Source organism: Mus pahari, chromosome 14 (genome assembly GCF_900095145.1).
Source record: "Mus pahari chromosome 14, PAHARI_EIJ_v1.1, whole genome shotgun sequence".
In the NCBI taxonomy this organism is placed as follows: Eukaryota; Metazoa; Chordata; class Mammalia; order Rodentia; family Muridae; genus Mus; species Mus pahari.
In genome coordinates, this window is record NC_034603.1 from 50,506,820 (window position 1) to 50,524,804 (window position 17,985).

At 45.7% G+C, this 17,985-nt stretch overlaps 1 protein-coding gene across 4 annotated transcripts in view; it reads left to right on the plus strand.

Annotated features, from left to right (window-relative positions):
* Positions 1 to 17,985, plus strand: part of Lig3 (DNA ligase 3) — a 24,750-nt gene that overhangs the window by 1,254 nt on the left and 5,511 nt on the right. For 2 of the 4 annotated variants that reach the window (XM_021213763.1, XM_021213764.1), the window contains exons 2-17: positions 1,056 to 1,606; positions 4,244 to 4,387; positions 6,800 to 7,000; positions 7,733 to 7,884; positions 8,514 to 8,680; positions 8,784 to 8,861; positions 9,480 to 9,648; positions 11,081 to 11,236; positions 12,655 to 12,786; positions 13,288 to 13,367; positions 14,153 to 14,240; positions 14,497 to 14,574; positions 14,817 to 14,940; positions 16,015 to 16,157; positions 16,602 to 16,676; positions 17,069 to 17,215. In XM_021213763.1, the coding sequence (XP_021069422.1) occupies positions 1,060 to 1,606; positions 4,244 to 4,387; positions 6,800 to 7,000; positions 7,733 to 7,884; positions 8,514 to 8,680; positions 8,784 to 8,861; positions 9,480 to 9,648; positions 11,081 to 11,236; positions 12,655 to 12,786; positions 13,288 to 13,367; positions 14,153 to 14,240; positions 14,497 to 14,574; positions 14,817 to 14,940; positions 16,015 to 16,157; positions 16,602 to 16,676; positions 17,069 to 17,215 (2,481 nt within the window). In that variant the 5' untranslated portion in view covers positions 1,056 to 1,059. The remainder of the gene's footprint in view (positions 1 to 1,055; positions 1,607 to 4,243; positions 4,388 to 6,799; positions 7,001 to 7,732; positions 7,885 to 8,513; positions 8,681 to 8,783; positions 8,862 to 9,479; positions 9,649 to 11,080; positions 11,237 to 12,654; positions 12,787 to 13,287; positions 13,368 to 14,152; positions 14,241 to 14,496; positions 14,575 to 14,816; positions 14,941 to 16,014; positions 16,158 to 16,601; positions 16,677 to 17,068; positions 17,216 to 17,985) is intronic. The other 2 variants (XM_021213765.1, XM_021213766.1) reach the window with 1 other exon arrangement.

Sequence of the window (17,985 nt, forward strand, 5' to 3'; positions counted from 1 at the left end):
AAAGAAAGAAAAAGAAAAAGAAATAATAGAAAATAAACTGAAGTCATGCTTAGTGGCTCATATCTACAATCCCAGGACTGGAGGTGGGAGGATTGGCCAACTAAGGTGGCTGGCTAGGGTGGGCCCTGTTGGAGGAAACAGAGTCCCCTGATATCAGTCCCACCTTCCCGCCCCCCCTATAGATGGGTAGGCTTGGCCTCCAACCCCTTCTTCAATAGTACACCTGCTGTGCTCTGCTCTACCTCAGCCTTCTAGCTGCTCTGACACAATATCAATTTTAGTTCTCAGCAGAGTGGAGACTAAAAATAGATTCCAGTAAATTGAAAATTAAAACTGTAAAGCCACTTAAATAATTACAGATATAAGAAGGGATAGGAATAATCATTTTCCACTTGAATTGGTTCATCACTTGCTTAGATTCTTACAGTCCAGTTATTTCAACCTCCCCTGATTCAGGTTGCTGATTAAGGAAGGGAATTGTGTATTCTGATTCTAAGGACTTTTACTCTTAGAACAACTACTCGAATTAGGTACCACTGTGAGCTGCATTTTACAGATGAAATAGGAGCAGAGAGGTAAAGTAACTGAACAGAGGTCACACAACTGATAAACAGCTAAGTAAGGTTTTGAACATGGGCAGTCAATCTGATTATAGACTCTGATTAGTTGCCTCTCAAAGGGGCCCTCTTCTGAAATCCCAAAACTGTTATAGTGGCTTAATTGTTTTCTGAAAGTGTCTCATGTGTTATATTTCACAGGGAAACTTCATAAACATAATGTAATTTTTCTTGATTTTTAAGACAAAGCTTCAGTATGTTGATAATATTTAAAGGTCACCATCCATTATGAGTACCTTTACACTCAGTCTCTACAGTGTTGGTGTTGTACACTCCTTTGGAAACTGGTTTTTCCTGTATCGGAACTCTGGGTGGTAAATATTTAATGCGTTGGGAAGTGTTTGGTTAGTCACGTGCTCTGTATGAGAGTCTAGCCATTGAGAAATTAGAAACCTGGATTCTTCATGTCTGTCTGTCTGTTTCTACCCTTTTATGCAGCTATATGACTTTGGCTTTCAAGATCCTCTTCCCAAGAAACCTTTGTGCCCTTGGCAGAAAAGAACTGTGCCTGTTCCCAGAACAGAATCGCTGGGCTGCCATAAGACTGTTCAGCCAGTGGTCGGGAACAAATCTCATTGGGTGCTGCCTCCTCCAGAGAAGAAAGCCTGTCCTAACTCTCCAGAGAGGTCATCCAAGACCACGCGCCACCCACCTTACTTTCTGGCCAGGGTCGCATGTGGGACTCTGTACTGGTCCCTGTGCGATGGCAGAGCAGCGGTTCTGTGTGGACTATGCCAAGCGGGGCACAGCTGGCTGCAAGAAATGCAAGGAAAAGATTGTAAAGGGCGTATGCCGCATTGGCAAAGTGGTACCCAACCCCTTCTCAGAGTCTGGGGGTGATATGAAAGAGTGGTACCACATTAAGTGCATGTTTGAGAAACTGGAACGGGCGCGGGCCACCACAAAAAAAATTGAAGACCTCACAGAGCTGGAAGGCTGGGAAGAGCTGGAAGATAATGAAAAGGAACAGATAAGCCAGCATATTGCAGGTGAGGGGAGAGCCTGCTCTCTCAGCTTGCTGGTGCTGGTGGAACAGAGCACCAGGAGACTGAAGTCTCAGAGGTTTCTTTCTCTTTGCATCCTCCTTGGACATAATTTCAAATTCACAGAACAGTTAAAAGAATAGGAACTGTCAGGCTCTCTACACAGATTTCCTTCTTGATAGCAGTCAGTTTGCTTTATCATTTCTGTTTATGTGCTCATTCCCTCTTCCATATCAGGCTTGTTTGTTTTGTTTTTAAAGATTGATTTATTTATTATATGTAAGTACACTGTAGCTGTCTTCAGACACTCCAGAAGAGGGCGTCAGATCTTGTTACAGATGGTTGTGAGCCACCATGTGGTTGCTGGGATTTGAACTCTGCACCTTCAGAAGAGCAGTCAGGTGCTCTTACCCACTGAGCCATCTCACCAGCCCCAGGTATGGTTTTTATTGAGCCATTTAGAGAAAGTTGTATCACCAGGCCCTGGAGTTACCCAGTGTGTATCTTTAAAAATAGGATCTTTTCTTCCAAGATCATAGTTTACCTGTCCGCCTCAGTAAACTTATCTGTCTGTTGTTCTGTCAGTTGACTGAAGGCTATACTTGAGTAGTACATTTTCCTCCATTGCAGGGCTCAGGTGTAGGATCGGACTGGGCATTACATTTAGTTGTCATGTCTCTTTGGCCTCATGTCTCTTTGGGCATTACATTTAGTTGTCATGGACTGGGCATTGCATTTGGTTGTCATGTCTCTTTACATTTAGTTGTCATGTCTCTTTGGCTTCATGTCTCTTTGGGCATTACATTTAGTTGTCACGGACTGGGCATTGCATTTGGTTGTCATGTCTCTTTACATTTAGTTGTCATGTCTCTTTGGCCTCCTTTACTCTGCAGCCTTTCCAGGAGTGCTTTGTTTTGTTTTGTTTTGTTGTTTTATGTTTGGTTTTGGTTTTTTTGAGATGTGTTCTTGCTATGCCATATAGCTTGGGTTGGCCTCAAACTTGGAGCACCCTTCCTGTCCTGTCTTCTCAGGGCTAAGATTACAGGCTTGTGTTACAAAGCTGGTACTCATGGTCTTTCTTTTAGATAGTGATATTTTTAAAGAATACATGCTACCACCAACCTTGTAGATGGCGCTTTGTTAGCTTTATGAACTTGTAGGTTACTACTTTTCCCCAGAAACTTACAATTCAATATTACACTCGGTTTGGTACTTAATTATCCTATATTTGGCCAGCTTGCACATCCTTTAGACTGGCTTTTGTATTCTGTATACCGTAGTTTGCTTGTTTGCATTTGTGCGCTCACTCTCTCGTGCGCGCTCTCCCTCCCTCCCTCCCTCCCTCCCTCCTTCCTTCTCTCCCTCTCTCCCTCCCTCCCACTCCCATTCTCTCTCCAGACTTTTAAGTTTCACTTTAAACTCAGTCTTTTCTGCATCAGCGTTTCAAATCTGAAATTGCACGTTTTCCAAGTACACCTGGCAGGCACATCATTTTCTTTGAGAGTTCTAGCTAGGTGAGGTGGTATGAGCCTGCAATCTTAGGTATTCAGGAGTGAGTTTAAGGCTAGCAAGACCCTGTCTGAAAAACATCTATAAGTACTTATGCATTAGGCGTAAGAGCATGCTCTTGACTTTCTTCTGTGTGTCTGTCCTCCCCTCGCCTTGGAGACAGCCATTTCTCTAAGGAGTCTGGATTCCCATCAATGGAAAAACAGTTTTAGAAACTAGAATCTGGATGCTATATGTTTCATCATCATAGCATATCTTTGATTCTAAGTCCTTGGAACAGACAACTAGAAAGATAAGCATGCACATATAGACAATCACATACATATGTTCATATGTCTACACATACATGCATGCTCACTTTTATATGCATATTTGAGAACTCTCAGACTCTAAAGTAATAGAGCTAAAGGCTGTGGCTCTAAAGACAGGCCTCTGTTGTTCTTGGCCTTCATCCTGACTTGCATCTCAGTAGGAAGGAAGTGCAGTGAGCACTCAGATTTCCCTACCTGTGCCAGACAGACATGTTCTGCTTTCTCCATTTTACTTCATTGTTTCTATATTTTGAGACTACTCTACTGAGCTAGCTCCAAGTTTTATCTATCAAAATGTGATTGCTGGGGCTGGAGGGATGACTCAGCAGTTAAGAGCAAAGGTGGCTTTTCTAGAGGACCTGGGTTCAATTCCCAGTACCTCCATGGCAGCTTACAACCATCTGCAACTCTAATCCCAAGGGATCCAACACCCTTTTCTGGTCTCCCTGGGTACCAGGCACACACATATACCCAGACATATATGCGGGCAAAACAACTATGCACATAAAATAAAAATCTGAATAAAAAGCCATTATTAGTTTCCCCCCAAATCTGTACTAATTCTTATATATTGGATAAAAGGTGGGCAATTTTGATGAAAATTCAAGTTACTAATAGATGTAATGATCCAAAATATCTGTTTGCTTTGTCTCCTTCTCTCTGACCTTTTAATGCCTCCCTTTACTCAAAAAGGCTAGACAGCCTGGGATCATAATACAATAGAAACTACCAAACAAGGATTTGAAAACTGTTGATAAGATCTCAGAAGCTTTCTTGGCAGTCTTTGTCTGAAGGGTACTTTTGTTCTTTGTGGGTCCTGTAGACCTGTCTTCTAAGGCAACTGCCACACCTAAGAAGAAAGCTGCTGTCCAGGCTAAGCTGACAACCACTGGCCAGGTGACATCTCCAGTGAAAGGTGCTTCGTTTATTACCAGTACCAATCCTCGGAAGTTCTCTGGCTTTTCAGGTAAGATGTGTTACAGCGACTTCTCCTGTTAAGGCCCTCTATTTGGTGTCTAAGTCTCTGGCTCAGTGAAAACACTGCTTTACCAAGTGTCCATACCTGGCTTCTGTCTGGGCAGTCTGGCCATGGCTTAACTCTGTGCTCCACTTGGACAATATTTCTTTGTGTACTTTAATCTCTGATATAGCAGGAACATGTTGGTTTATCAAGACTTCTACTTAAAGTTATTACCTGGGTCAAAAAGATTTTTTTCTAACCTGCTCCTCTTATATTTTTAAATGAAAGAATTCTGAGAAATTGTTTGCTTAAACTTGCCTGAACTGAGGAGAGAGGTCATGCATAAAACGTTTTCCTTTGATTTCTCTTGGTTTTCTGTGCTCATGTATTCCTAAAGTTGAGCTGTATGAACTTAGAACCAGAGGAAACTCTGAATGGAGGGTATAGTGTTTTGTTGGGAGATAGTAGGGCCCAATGATAAAGCAAGAAGACTTGGGATTTAATGGGCTCTGAATTCAGAGTCCATCTCCTATCTCTTGCTTAAGGCTTGGCAAGATAAACAGTAATTTGTTATCATGTACATATATAAGTAAGTTGTTTCTGTTGCATAACAAACTACTGTTTGTGGATATGGAATCAGTGAATCATTGCTAGAAGCTATGGTGCATATAGGCCTTGAAAGGGTCATTTATTGGATATAGGTAAGAGGAAGCATTGGCCTCGGGGCTTTGTTCTTCACTTAACCTGAGGAGGTGCTTTTCTGATACTTTCATGCTCACTCTGTGAATGGACTGAAGTTTAGGCTGACATGGAGCTAGTATTACTTTGATGTCTGTTTGTCCCAGTAGTGTGTTATTTACCCTTTATGGTTTGAGATAAACAATTCTATAGGCTGGCTCAATTGAAGAAAATCATAACAAGATGAAACCTTTGGACTTGAACAGTCTGGAGATTTAAAGAAGCCTGGATGTGACGTCAGGAGAATTGAGGTTTGCTCCATGCTTGACAGCTTGGTGCTTTGAGCAAGTCTTCACTTACTTGAGTGTCTACGGCTTAGTCAGTGAATCAAGATATCAGTCCTGTCAGAGGACTATGGGAGATAACATTATAGAAATGGCGCATGGTTCTGTAGGAGTTTTATCATGTACACATGCATGCATGGATTGTTTTGTTTAAGAGACAGTCTTGAATTGGAGAGATGGCTCACCCATTAAAGGCTACTCCCAACCCAAATTTTTTTTTTTCTTTTGGTTTTTCGAGACAGGGTTTCTCTGTGTAGCCCTGGCTGTCCTGGAACTCACTTTGTAGACCAGGCTAGCCTTGAACTCAGAAATCTGCCTGCCTCTGCCTCCCATGTGCTGGGATTAAAGGCGAGTGCCACCACGCCCGACAAGAGAGGTAGGTCTTCTTGTCCAGCCTGTTCTGAAATTAAGATCTTCGTGTCTCTGCTTCCTGGGTGCTAGAAGTCCAGGCATGTGCTGCCATCTCTTGCAGATTTTATTATTTGAAAACTCCAGTTGTGCTTGGTAGTGAACCAATGATAGGGATGCCAAAGAATCCAGGTGACACTAAAGATGACACAGTCCAGGGAGGGCCTTGATCTTGTGCATGGGGCTTAGAAGAGTTGAGATCAGGGTGCTGTTCTTCACGAACCTGGCTAAATACCAGTGCTCTGGAAAGATCTCCACCCCAAATCAGATTCCAGGTCAGGGATGATGACAGACTTAGAGTTTACAGACCCAAACAAGAAGCCTTAGTCAGCAGCTCAGTGATGTAACAACTCTGCTTTGCTCTTGAAAGTGGTCACAACAAAGTGAGAATCACTGAGGTTTCTCTCAGATAACCAAAGGTGCCTTTTATTTTGACAAAAAGAAAAGATGAGCTGGGTCACACTGGTGGGCCCTGACTCTGTTGCTGGCATCCCTGTCTTCCCTCTTCTTCCAAGGAGGTAGATGGTCTTGAAAGCTGTCTGCTCTCAGGCCTTGGACTCATCAGTAAGAGGACAGTAAACTCTATAACCCGTCAGGTTTGCAGTGGTGTTGACAGTCCACAGTGACAGTCATTTCAGCTTTACAGGTCCTTTGGTTTCTTCTCTTTTGCTCATCCCAGGAATGTGGAGTCAGAAAGACAATTGTTCTGAGATCCGCTTGATGGTTTGTGGCATGAAAGCAGCCTTTGTTCCTATGTGAGGTACTCACATACATGGGTGCTTCTCAGTGTAGTCTTTATGCAGTGGTATTTGTACTGGTTCCTTGGCCTCCATGTCTATACCTGATACACGGATCTGGGACATCTATCTCCAGGGACTCTTTGAGGGCTTGCATAAAATGACATAAGCCCCCAGCAAAATTTTATTTCTTCCTTTTTGTGCTTCCCCAGAAAAGAAAAACGAATCATCTGTGTTGTTTCTCTCACCAGCAGCCAAACCCAACAACTCTGAGCAAGCCCCCTCAAGCCCTGCTCCTAGGACGAGTCTGTCCGCAAGTAAATGTGACCCTAAGCACAAAGATTGTCTGCTACGAGAGTTCCGGAAGCTGTGCGCCATGGTGGCTGAAAATCCTAGCTATAACACCAAGACCCAGATCATCCACGACTTCTTGCAGAAAGGCTCCACAGGAGGTGGGACTGTACATATGCTGAACATGCTTTTTCTATGAAGAGCTCAGAGCCATGGCCAGCTTGATGTGCAAAGACACTTGTATGTCAGAATTCTTGATCATCTTGAAATGGGATCTCATAGTGGAATTCTCACTAGACCCTGCATGTTACATGGCCAGTTCTGCTTGGATACTTGGCAGATTTCTTCCTCTGCTCTTATTTTGTCCCCAGAAGGCAGAAGAGCCCATCACATTTGACACAACAGAGAAATGTCCCAATTGCATATGTGATTAGGCGAACCACATGCCCAGTGTAGAGTAGAATCCCCTGGCTCTTGTTTCTTTCGTGGATCTAGAACATTGTCATTCGGTATCTCTTATTTCATCACAAGGTGAAAGTTGGGGGCTTTGCCCACTGGGAGACTATGGAGTAAAGGTGAGACAGTTACACATGCAGGGAGCTGTGGGAAGCAGGCTCTGCTTTCTTCTTCCTCCTCCTCCTCCTCTTTCTCCTCCTCTTCCTCTTCATTATTATTATTATTATTATTATTATTATTATTATTATTATTATTATTTAGATAGGACCTCACTGTATATCCTTGGCTATCCTAGTACTCACTATATAGAGCAGGGTAGCCTTGAACTCACAGAGATCTGCATTCAGGCTTGTCTCCTGAGTCTGGGATAGAAGGCGTGTAGCATCACACCTGACATCTCCATTTCTTAATGGGGGTTCCTTTCCTTTGTTTTTCAGATGGCTTTCACGGTGATGTGTACCTAACAGTGAAGCTGCTGCTGCCTGGTGTTATCAAGAGTGTTTACAACTTGAATGATAAGCAGATTGTGAAACTTTTTAGCCGAATTTTTAACTGCAACCCAGATGATATGGCCCGGGACCTAGAACAGGTCAGATACAGGTGTAGGGAGGTCATAACCTACGTGGGACTCCGCCAGGATTGCCTTCCCATAGCCATTTTAAACAATAACTGAGCACATGCTGGTATAGGAAACTGAAACTTAATGAATGAGATTCTGTTAGGCTGGGAAACCAAGTGTGAAGATACAGCTGTTCCTTTCCTAAGTTGGATAACTGAAAGATACCACTGACAAGCCACAAAGGCCTTCTCTGAAAAGTCAGGGCTTGAGACTTCCTTTGTCTCTCCTGGGACTATGCTGGGCTTTATCTGCTTGCTTGTTTTCCCTGTCTGTCTTTGGACTTTCTATTCATCTTTGGTTTGTCCATGACTCCTGCCTTGGTGCCATAGAAAGTTTTTATCCAAGCATCTACTAAGGATGAACCATGTCTTTTGGTCCAGACTCTTAATCAGGAATCAGATTGGTTTGGTCTTAGATTGGTGCTGTGCCTCTGCTCAGCTAAAGCAGGTGGGTGGATAGATGGACCCCTCCTAAGAACTGTCTGGGAGAGAGTCCCCAGGAAGAACAACGTAGGGACAGCCGCCATGCTGGAACTCTTGACTTGGCATCCGTCCAAGCTCCCTGGGGTTGCAGCATGGCGTTTTGGTTTTTGGAGACAGGGTGACGTGTCAGAGACGATCAGAGTCTTCTTTGAGCAGAGCAAGTCTTTCCCCCCAGCTGCCAAAAGCCTCCTCACCATTCAGGAAGTGGATGCCTTCCTCCTGCACCTCTCCAAGCTCACCAAAGAGGATGAGCAGCAGCAGGCCCTGCAGGACATAGCCTCCCGGTGAGAGGTGGCCCCATGGAAAGCAGACCCCACGGACATGGAAGGGAGGTTTGGGGGATCAAAGTCCTTGAGAGGTGAAGCTGAGTATGCCTTATCTCTTTAGGTGTACAGCCAATGACCTTAAGTGCATTATCCGGCTGATCAAACATGATCTGAAGATGAACTCGGGTGCAAAACATGTGTAAGTGCCGCAGCTGCTCTCACAGTCCCAAACTGCCAATACCCTGTCAAGGCTGCTCTCAAGACTGGGGAGTCCTGCTACAGATTTGAACCCTCATTACTTCTTCTGGACCCTAACTCACTTCCAAACCCATTATCTCACAAGCAAAGTGGAGAGAACTATCTTTAACACAAAGCTGCTACAGCTGAAAGGCTGGGATGGGCCAGAAGCCATTGCAGACCCATTCTAGATACCAAAAAAAGTGTTTTAAGGCTGGGCGGTGGTGGCACACGCCTTTAATCCCAGCATTTGGGAGGCAGAGGCAGGTGGATTTCTGAGTTGGAGGCCAGCCTGGTCTACAGAGTGAGTTCCAGAACAGCCAGGGCTACACAGAGAAACCCTGTCTCAAAAACAAAACAAAACAACCCCCCCCCCCCAAAAAAAAAATGTTTTAAATAAATTTAGTGTTAGGATACATTCATAACTATCTGCGACTCCATGTGCCCACTTCTATAGGTTAGTCAAGTTAAAGGATGGAAGCAGGCTACTTCCCCACATCTCCTGTCTGACAGACTGCTACCCTCAGCCATAATGTCAGATGTAGAGCTCTTGTTTCCTTGTTCCTGTTCTCCTTGACAGGTTAGATGCCCTTGACCCCAATGCTTATGAAGCCTTCAAAGCATCACGCAACCTGCAGGATGTGGTGGAGCGAGTCCTTCACAATGAGCAGGAGGTGGAGAAGGACCCAGGCCGGCGACGGACTCTGAGTGTCCAGGCCTCACTGATGACGCCTGTGCAGCCCATGCTGGTGAGGAACACTGCCTTGTCCCTCTTATCCATGTCTCTTAAAGTTGTTGGCATCTCATAGGGATGAAAGACAAGAGCTCTGGTAGGTGACTGGGGAAGAGTAGAGGTGAGCAGAGCAGTGCTAGGCCAGGAAGTAAAGGTTCAGAAGGTAGGAGATTTAGTACAACCTGAGTCCAGCCTCTTGCACTTTACTCTCCCTGTGAGAGTGGCACATGGGACCAAGAAGTTTAGCCTCACACTTGAAGACAGGGCTTGACCTCCTGCAGGGTAACTTAGAGTTGGCAACAGAGCCAGGCTTCCTGTGACAGGGAAAAGATGCTGCAGGAGTAAAGCCTCACTCTATACATAACTGGATTCTGGATCTTTAGTGAGGATGGCCATCCCTTCTGGTTTTATTTGTAGCAGAGTCAACATCTGGTATTCTGCCACTTGCTATAAGTCTCCCTGGGCTTTCCAGGGGTATGCAGGGAGCCTCTTTATTTTTATTTTTACTTTTATTTTTTAGCTATCGTGTTATTCTAAGTCCTTGTATTAGGTTTCTATGTTTGGAATAGGAAAGAGTTCTCTCACTACCAGAAATAGAGACTAGCTTGCTAAAATAGTGTGATCTCTATGGCAGGGTCAGTATCTCTTCCCGCCTGGAATAGGGGCTTTTCTGGCTTCTGTGGGAGTGCTTCCTAGAGTCTTTTTCCACAACCTTGTCTGAAGAATGGTGTGGGTTGCATGCTTAGTGCTTTAGCACACAGGCTTGGGATGAGGGCTCAGATACAATCTGAGTCTAGTTGTTTACTGGCTGCCTTAAGTAAGTGTATAACCTCCCTCACCTTCAGGTTTCTCATTCAGCACTTGTCCTCTAAGGGACCATATCAAAGATCAGATGACATTGTTTTGTGGCCTTTCAAGAACCCCCAAAATGGTAGTTACTGTTTGGGTCTGGCAGATGCCAGTATGTGAGTGAGGGCTGGGTCTGGGTGTCCTTTTGGTCTCTGGCTCCAGTCACCCTGCCAGCCCCACTGTCACTGGTCCTCTCCACTCTTAGCTCCACCATCTCACTGTGATAGCAAGTGTGCTTAATAAGCCAGGTGCCTGGTAAGAGCCTACATTACTGAAAAAAGTAAATCCTTTTCAGAAGAATTTTATTCTAGAATGGATAGCATTTGTCTTTTTCAGAATGTAAACTATTAAACCAACTTTGGTGATGAGTCTTTTTGTTTTCTATACTTGAGATAATCTTGCTATGTAGCTCAGAATATCAGCTAATGATTTTATTATCAGAATACAGCATTGTCCAGCCCTTTGCAATACATCACCCCTTCAGCAGTCTGCCCTGAGCCAGTTCCAGAACCCAGTTCTGTCCTGACAGTCCCAGCCCCAGGCCTTGCTGAGGAGCCCTGCTGTTGAACGGTTCTCACATTTGTTTTCTCCATCCCAAGGCTGAGGCCTGCAAGTCCATTGAATATGCAATGAAAAAGTGTCCCAATGGCATGTTCTCTGAGATCAAATACGATGGTGAGCGAGTCCAGGTGCACAAGAAGGGGGACCACTTCAGCTACTTCAGCCGAAGTCTCAAGCCTGTCCTGCCTCACAAGGTAATTAATACCCTTTCAGCAGGACGTCTCCTCCCTGCCTCTAAAAACTACCGGGCCAGAACTGCAGGGCCTTTCAAGCTGTGTTTCACAGGAAGAAATTCGGTTTTTCTGTAAATGAATGGAGGAAATTTATTCCTGCACTCTTCTAGTAATGAAAGGCTGCTTCACTGGGACAGCCAGTGAGCCCAGACTTGGGTTAGTCAGGTAGGAAAGAGCTCCCTGAGACAATGCAGTGTAGATAGCTAAGTGAAAATCTTGGGTGTGTCCCTGTCCCCTGTGCTCCTTCTGGGTTCTTGTACAAGGAATTGTTGGATTATCATTCATTGGTTTGTTCAACGAGTATTTCTCAAATCCTGTGCACGGTGGTAGCTAGTGGACATAAAAACGTACATAAAGTGGACATAAAGACGTAGATACAAATTCTGACCTTCATGGTCACATGGTCACTTATCACACTTAGAGTGTGCTAAGTGCACAGTGTTGCGGGGCTGTCTGGGATCCTGATCCCTGCCCTGCCCAGAGCTGATGGGAATTAAGAGCCTCGTTCCTCAGCCCATCTCAGCTTCTGGGGCCAGTCCTGGGAGGTCTGTGGAAGAGAAGCAGCTGGGATAGCTGGCTCCAGTAGCTTCTGAGTAAATGGAATTCCTGGCTTTGCTGCCCACTTCTTCCCTAGTTCTGACTCAGTTTCTCAGAGTCTGTGTATTGGGGGTTTATTGTGTGATCCAAACTTGGTGGCTGGGCCACTTGTTTTCTGTGTTGAGCAGAGAGCTGAGCAGTAGTCTTGCATGGACCTTTAAGTGAGGTTCTTGTTCCAGATGTGCTAGAAGCTGATCAGGAACGGCTGTGGTAAGGATGGCGTGAGGCAGTCCCTCTTGTGACTCAGGAACATTTGAACACAGCTTTCCAGAATATGCTTTCTTTACTTTTCCAAATACTGTGGATTGAATCAGTGCTTACTGTGTCATCAGTCCATGTCTATTGGTCCTTAAAGGGCTGGGTTGGGGATGGAAGGGAGTAAGAATGGTCAGTCAGATCTTTCCTCTTCCTGTTACACACCCTAGGCAGGGACTGCTCTCAGCAGAGGCATTGTCAGGAAATACCAGGAATTGTAGTGGGACTTCTCGCACTGAGTATCAGAAATTAGGGCTCCGGCTCTGCTAGGAAGAACCCCGTCCCAGTGCTTATACTCTGAAGACAGCAGGGGCTTCGGAGCTCCCACTTAGGGGAAGGCCTATTCTCGAGGTAATAACGCAGATAGCCTGATAATCTTCAGGAGACTGACACAACCTAGTTGTTCATTTCACTCCTTGCTTGGGCTTGCAAGGTACTCTGGGCTGTTTTGCCTGAGCCTTGATCACTGGCTTAGTTTTAGGTCTTACTGCCAAGGCCTCCTTGCCAAGCCGCCTTTCTACTTCTAGGTGGCCCACTTCAAGGACTATATACCCAAAGCTTTTCCTGGGGGTCAGAGCATGATCTTGGATTCCGAGGTGCTCCTGATTGACAACAACACAGGCAAACCACTGCCCTTTGGGACTCTGGGAGTGCACAAGGTATACACCAAAAGTCCTGTGTGCAAAAAATGTGCTTTCAGTCTGACAAAGGGGTGGAGGGGAAATATTAGAACCAACTTAGACTTGAGTTGGTTTCTGTTGAGCATGTGTTCTTTCGACACTGTAACAATACCAGAGATAACCATTCTATAAAGGAGAAAGGTTTTGTATCTAGAGGTTACAGGGGCCCATAGCTTTAGATCACTAAACATGTGGCAGAGCAAAGCCATTTCTATCATGAGCTGAGAAGCATGGCGAAAGGAAGGGGGCAGTCCCACAGTCCCTTTAGGAGCTGATGACTTGGCCCCTCCCCTGCATCACCACCCTTGAGAACAAACCTTTAACATTTGGGCCTTTGAGAAACACTTGGGATCTAGTTTAGTGAGCACCATCTAGGGAGTGCTCTGTGGCCCTGCAGAGCACTGATAGGGCTGTCCACAAGGGCCTTCGGAACTCCTGATCTCATGCCCTCCTGTGCCTCCTGCCTCATTTTCTCTGCAGAAAGCTGCTTTCCAGGATGCTAATGTCTGCCTGTTTGTTTTTGATTGTATCTACTTTAATGATGTCAGCTTGATGGACAGGTGAGTTAACTCGTATTTTGACATGTTTGGGTTTTTTTGTTTTTGTTTTTATTTTTTTGCAGTACTGGAGATGGAATCCAGGGCCTAACATGTATTAAACATATAATCCACCATTGGATTTTACTCCCTGGCTACCATCTTTAAACCAAGATTCTTATTTTCACTGGGAGTTTATCTGGGGTGGGCCTGTAGAGGCTTCAGTTAGGAAAAAGATAGGGTGAACAGTTTTGCATTTTATTTGTGAGCTTATAAGGGGTGCTATGGGTGAAGCATCAGGGGGGACTGGCCGTCGAGTGAACTACATCCAACAGCTTGGACCTACACTGCTGATACTTGTCCTTTATTCACTTAGGATTCTCCCTAATCCTGGTTCTATAGCTACACCCATGGTTAGGAAAGGAGACAGACTTGATGGGGTAGGGTCCCGAGGCCTGTGCCAGCCTGGGGGTTAGGGATAGCACAAGAGTTGTAACATCGTTCAAGTGAGACAAAAGCTGTAGTCGGGGCTGGAGCCTGGTGCTCTCTTGGCTCAGTAGAGTAGAAAGCACAGCTATGAACTGGCTGTGGGCTACACAGCTTATAGTTGTTTATCTCTAGTGTTGCTGGAGCCCTTGCAACCTTTGATTGTACAACTGTTCATATGGGAGCTTGGATCCATAGCTGTCCTTCTCCTGAAGCAACAGTTCTATCACTGGGCACTGTCCTGTGTCAGAGTCCCTGCTAGGAGTGGGAGAGAGGCAGAAGCCTTACCTCTCTCTTTACCTCAGATCTGCTGTTTCCCTTAGGCCTCTCTGTGAGCGACGGAAGTTTCTTCATGACAACATGGTTGAAATCCGTAACCGGATCATGTTCTCAGAAATGAAGCAAGTCACAGTAAGTGGAGTCCTATCCTAGGCAGAGATCTGATGGTTGAAACCAGAGCAGAGAACCCCATGGAGTGTGAGAGGATGACCCTTAGGTATTCTCTGGTGGGGTGCTGGTAAGTTTGTTGTTAGCCATTGCCGATGTTGTCTACTTGTCTGCAGTCTGCCTCTCAAAGGCACAGCAGCTCCAAGTTGTACACACTAGTGTCTAGAAATGAACAGTCTGTTCTTACATGAGCCTGCTCATTTCTCCTACTGTCCCTCAGAAAGCTTCAGACCTGGCTGACATGATAAACCGGGTGATCCGAGAGGGCTTGGAAGGGTTGGTGCTAAAGGATGTGAAGGTAAGATAGCTGCTGTACCTGTCTTTTCCTGCTGGAGGTGACAGAGGCATTGGCGGTGGGAGAGAGGGAGAGCTATGTAGGAGTCTTTCCCACTCAACTGGGGGAGGCTGGTCCTAGATCTGAAAATGGCTTTGTATGTCCTGTAGTGCCTTGACACTGAGATCAGCCCATAGTGGTAAAAAGATGGACCCCACCTCTATGAAGTTTCCATTATCTGTGATCTATTTTTTGTGTTTCATCAGGGTACATATGAGCCTGGGAAGCGGCACTGGCTGAAAGTTAAGAAAGATTATTTGAACGAGGGGGCCATGGCTGATACAGCTGATCTGGTGGTTCTTGGGGCCTTCTATGGACAAGGGAGCAAAGGTCAGTGGTTTGGTCCCTGTGGTGGTACTCTATCAGAAGACACACACACTGGCCTTACTAGCTTTATCTGCCAGTCATGGCTTCCTTGGTCCTGGGATCTAGGGCCCTGGTCACATCAGGCAGAGACATCAGGGAGCTTCAGTCTTAAACACTGGTTGAGTAAGAAGAGCTGGTGAGAGCTCAGTGGGTTTAAAGCCCTGCCCCAAGCCTTCAGACCTAAACTGATCATTTGTATCCACTTGGTAAAAGGAGAAAACTGACACCCACCCACATGTACCCTGTGGCATGTATGAAGACTGGACTGTGACTTGCTGCACAGAAGTGCGCACTCAAAAAAAAATTAAGGGTTTTAATAAGAAAGGAAAAATAATGATAATTAAAAGAAAGTTGGTCAGGCATAACCTGTGCAGTCCTGGCACAAGGAAGCTCAACTACCAGCTGTTTCAAGGCCTAACGGCTTCCCTCTCAGAAAAAGTCTGTTTCTTCTTTTTAAATTTATTTATTCATTTAATGTATATGAGTACACTGTAACTGTCTTCAGCCATACCAGAAGAGGGCATCAGATCCCATTATAAATGGTTGTCAGCCACCATGTGGTTGCTGGGATTTGAACCCAGGACCTCTGGAAGAGCAGTCAGTGCTCTTAACCACTGAGCGAGCCATCTCTCCAGCCCAAAAAATCTGTTTCTTGATTGGCGAAAAAGCTGAGATCTGTAGAACAGTTAGGCAGTTTGTCAGGTTGTGTCTGCGATAGGTCAGGACCTGTCCAGTTTCCTGGAGCCCAGTAAGTTGAGTGTGACTTTTTTGTTTGTTTGTTTTGTTTTTCGAAACAGGGTTTCTCTGTAGCCCTGGTTGTCCTGGAACTCACTCTGTAGACCAGGCTGGCCTCCAACTCAGAAATCCACCTGCCTCTGCCTCCTAAGTGCTAGGATTAAAGGCGTGCGCCACCACTGCCTGGCTTACTCTAGCACTCTTGATGGTAAGGCCTTGGCTCATTCTTCTCTAAGCAGTCTACTGTGGGCCTGGCAGAGGTGCTTCCTTCTAGCCCACACTCAATTCATGTCCCCCTCCCAGGCGGAATGATGTCCATCTTCCTCATGGGCTGCTATGATCCTGACAGCCAGAAGTGGTGCACTGTTACAAAATGTGCTGGAGGCCACGATGATGCCACACTTGCCCGCCTGCAGAAAGAGCTGGATATGGTGAAGATCAGCAAGGTGAGGAAGGCCTAGTAGCCCCTAGGCCTGGGCAAGGCGTCCTTCCTGAAACAGACTGTGCTTTGAGGACTGAGCTCTGCAAGTCCCGATTCGTAATTCAGAAAGGGCTTACTTCTTGGCCATAGAAGCAGGATTAGGCTTTTAAATCTCAGAGAGCCTGTCGTTTTCTTTCCTGGAACTCACTTTGTAGACCAGGCTGGCCTTGAACTCGGAAATCTGCCTGCCTCTGCCTCCCAAGTGCTGGGATTAAAGGTGTGCACCACTACGCCTGGCCGAGAGCCTATCTTATAGAAGATGGCCACAGCCTCTTTGAAGAGGGAAGAACACTTGGGGTGAGAGGTCATCCTTTTTAGCTAAGTCATTTCACAGTCTTATTACCAAAGACAGGGTTTAAACCTTGCTCCAGCATGACAGGAGCTCAAAACAGTGTCTTTTCTCCTTCAGGATCCTAGCAAGATACCCAGCTGGCTGAAGATCAACAAGATCTATTATCCTGACTTTATCGTCCCAGACCCAAAGGTATTGTCACCTGATGCTTTGTGACCCCATCCCTAAAGTAGTTTGTAGTTCTTCAGTACCTCAGAAGTTAGTCCAATTTTGCTAAGGTCCACCCAGGATGGGACTTGGATATTCAGCCAAATGACATGCACAGGGCTAACCAGCCAGCTATGAGGACTTGTCCTTAGTGGGGAGAAAGCAAATTCCTTTCCATTTGGAAAAGAGGCCGTTCTAGAACTAAACCAAACCAGGCCCTGCGTAAGCAGACAGGATTCAAGAGGAGGCATAACCGGCACACAGGCTTCTTGGCTGCCATTGAGAGCCTCTGTGCTTTCAAATGCTTGGCAGTTTCTGTCTGCTGGAGACCTCTTCCTTCCTGGCCAGTGTTAATCCACCTGCTTTATTTCTGACAGAAAGCTGCTGTGTGGGAGATCACAGGGGCAGAATTTTCCAGATCTGAGGCACACACTGCTGATGGGATCTCCATCCGATTTCCTCGATGCACCCGAATCCGGGACGACAAGGACTGGAAATCTGCCACTAACCTCCCCCAACTCAAGGTGCTAGCTTCTTGGCTTTCTAAGTGTCGTCATCACCCATTATCTTGCTCTTGGAGTGTTGGGCATCTAGCCTCTTCACATGTCATTTGGCTTATTATCTCTATTCCATGGGGACAAAGCAAGATTGAAACTGGTACCTCTTCCTCCTGGCCCCCTTTCCTCCAGTACCCTGAAGAGCCTAGCTTTCCACAGGCAATTTAGGAGTTGCCTCAGACCACAGTCCTACTTTCCTAACTAATTAAGAACTGAGGTTTAGGGGCTGGCGAGATTGTTGAGTGGTTAGAGCTCTGGCTGCTCTTACAGAGGACCCCCATGTGATTCCCAGCACTCACGGCAGCTCGCTCACAACTTTCTATAATTTCAGTTCCCGGGGACCCAGTGCCACCAGACATTTACACATTTACATGGTGCACAGACAGGCATACACAAGAAAAAACCGGATTTAGGTAGAATGTACTCTTGTACACCTTTAGAATTCTAGCACTTGGGAGGCAGAGTCAAAAGTTTCTGAGTTCAAAGCCAGCCTGATTTACTTGGTAGATGCCAGGATAGACAGAGCTATAGAGTGAGACTCTGCCTCCAAACAACAAAAACCTGGTTCATCTGCGCCTGTAACCTAAGCACCAGAGAGGCTGAGACAGGGAGATCTTTTTTTTTCTTTTTTCTTTTTGGTTTTTTTTTCGAGACAGGGTTTCTCTGTATAGCTCTGGCTGTCCTGGAACTCACTTTGTAGACCAGGCTGGCCTCAAACTCAGAAATCCGCCTGCCTC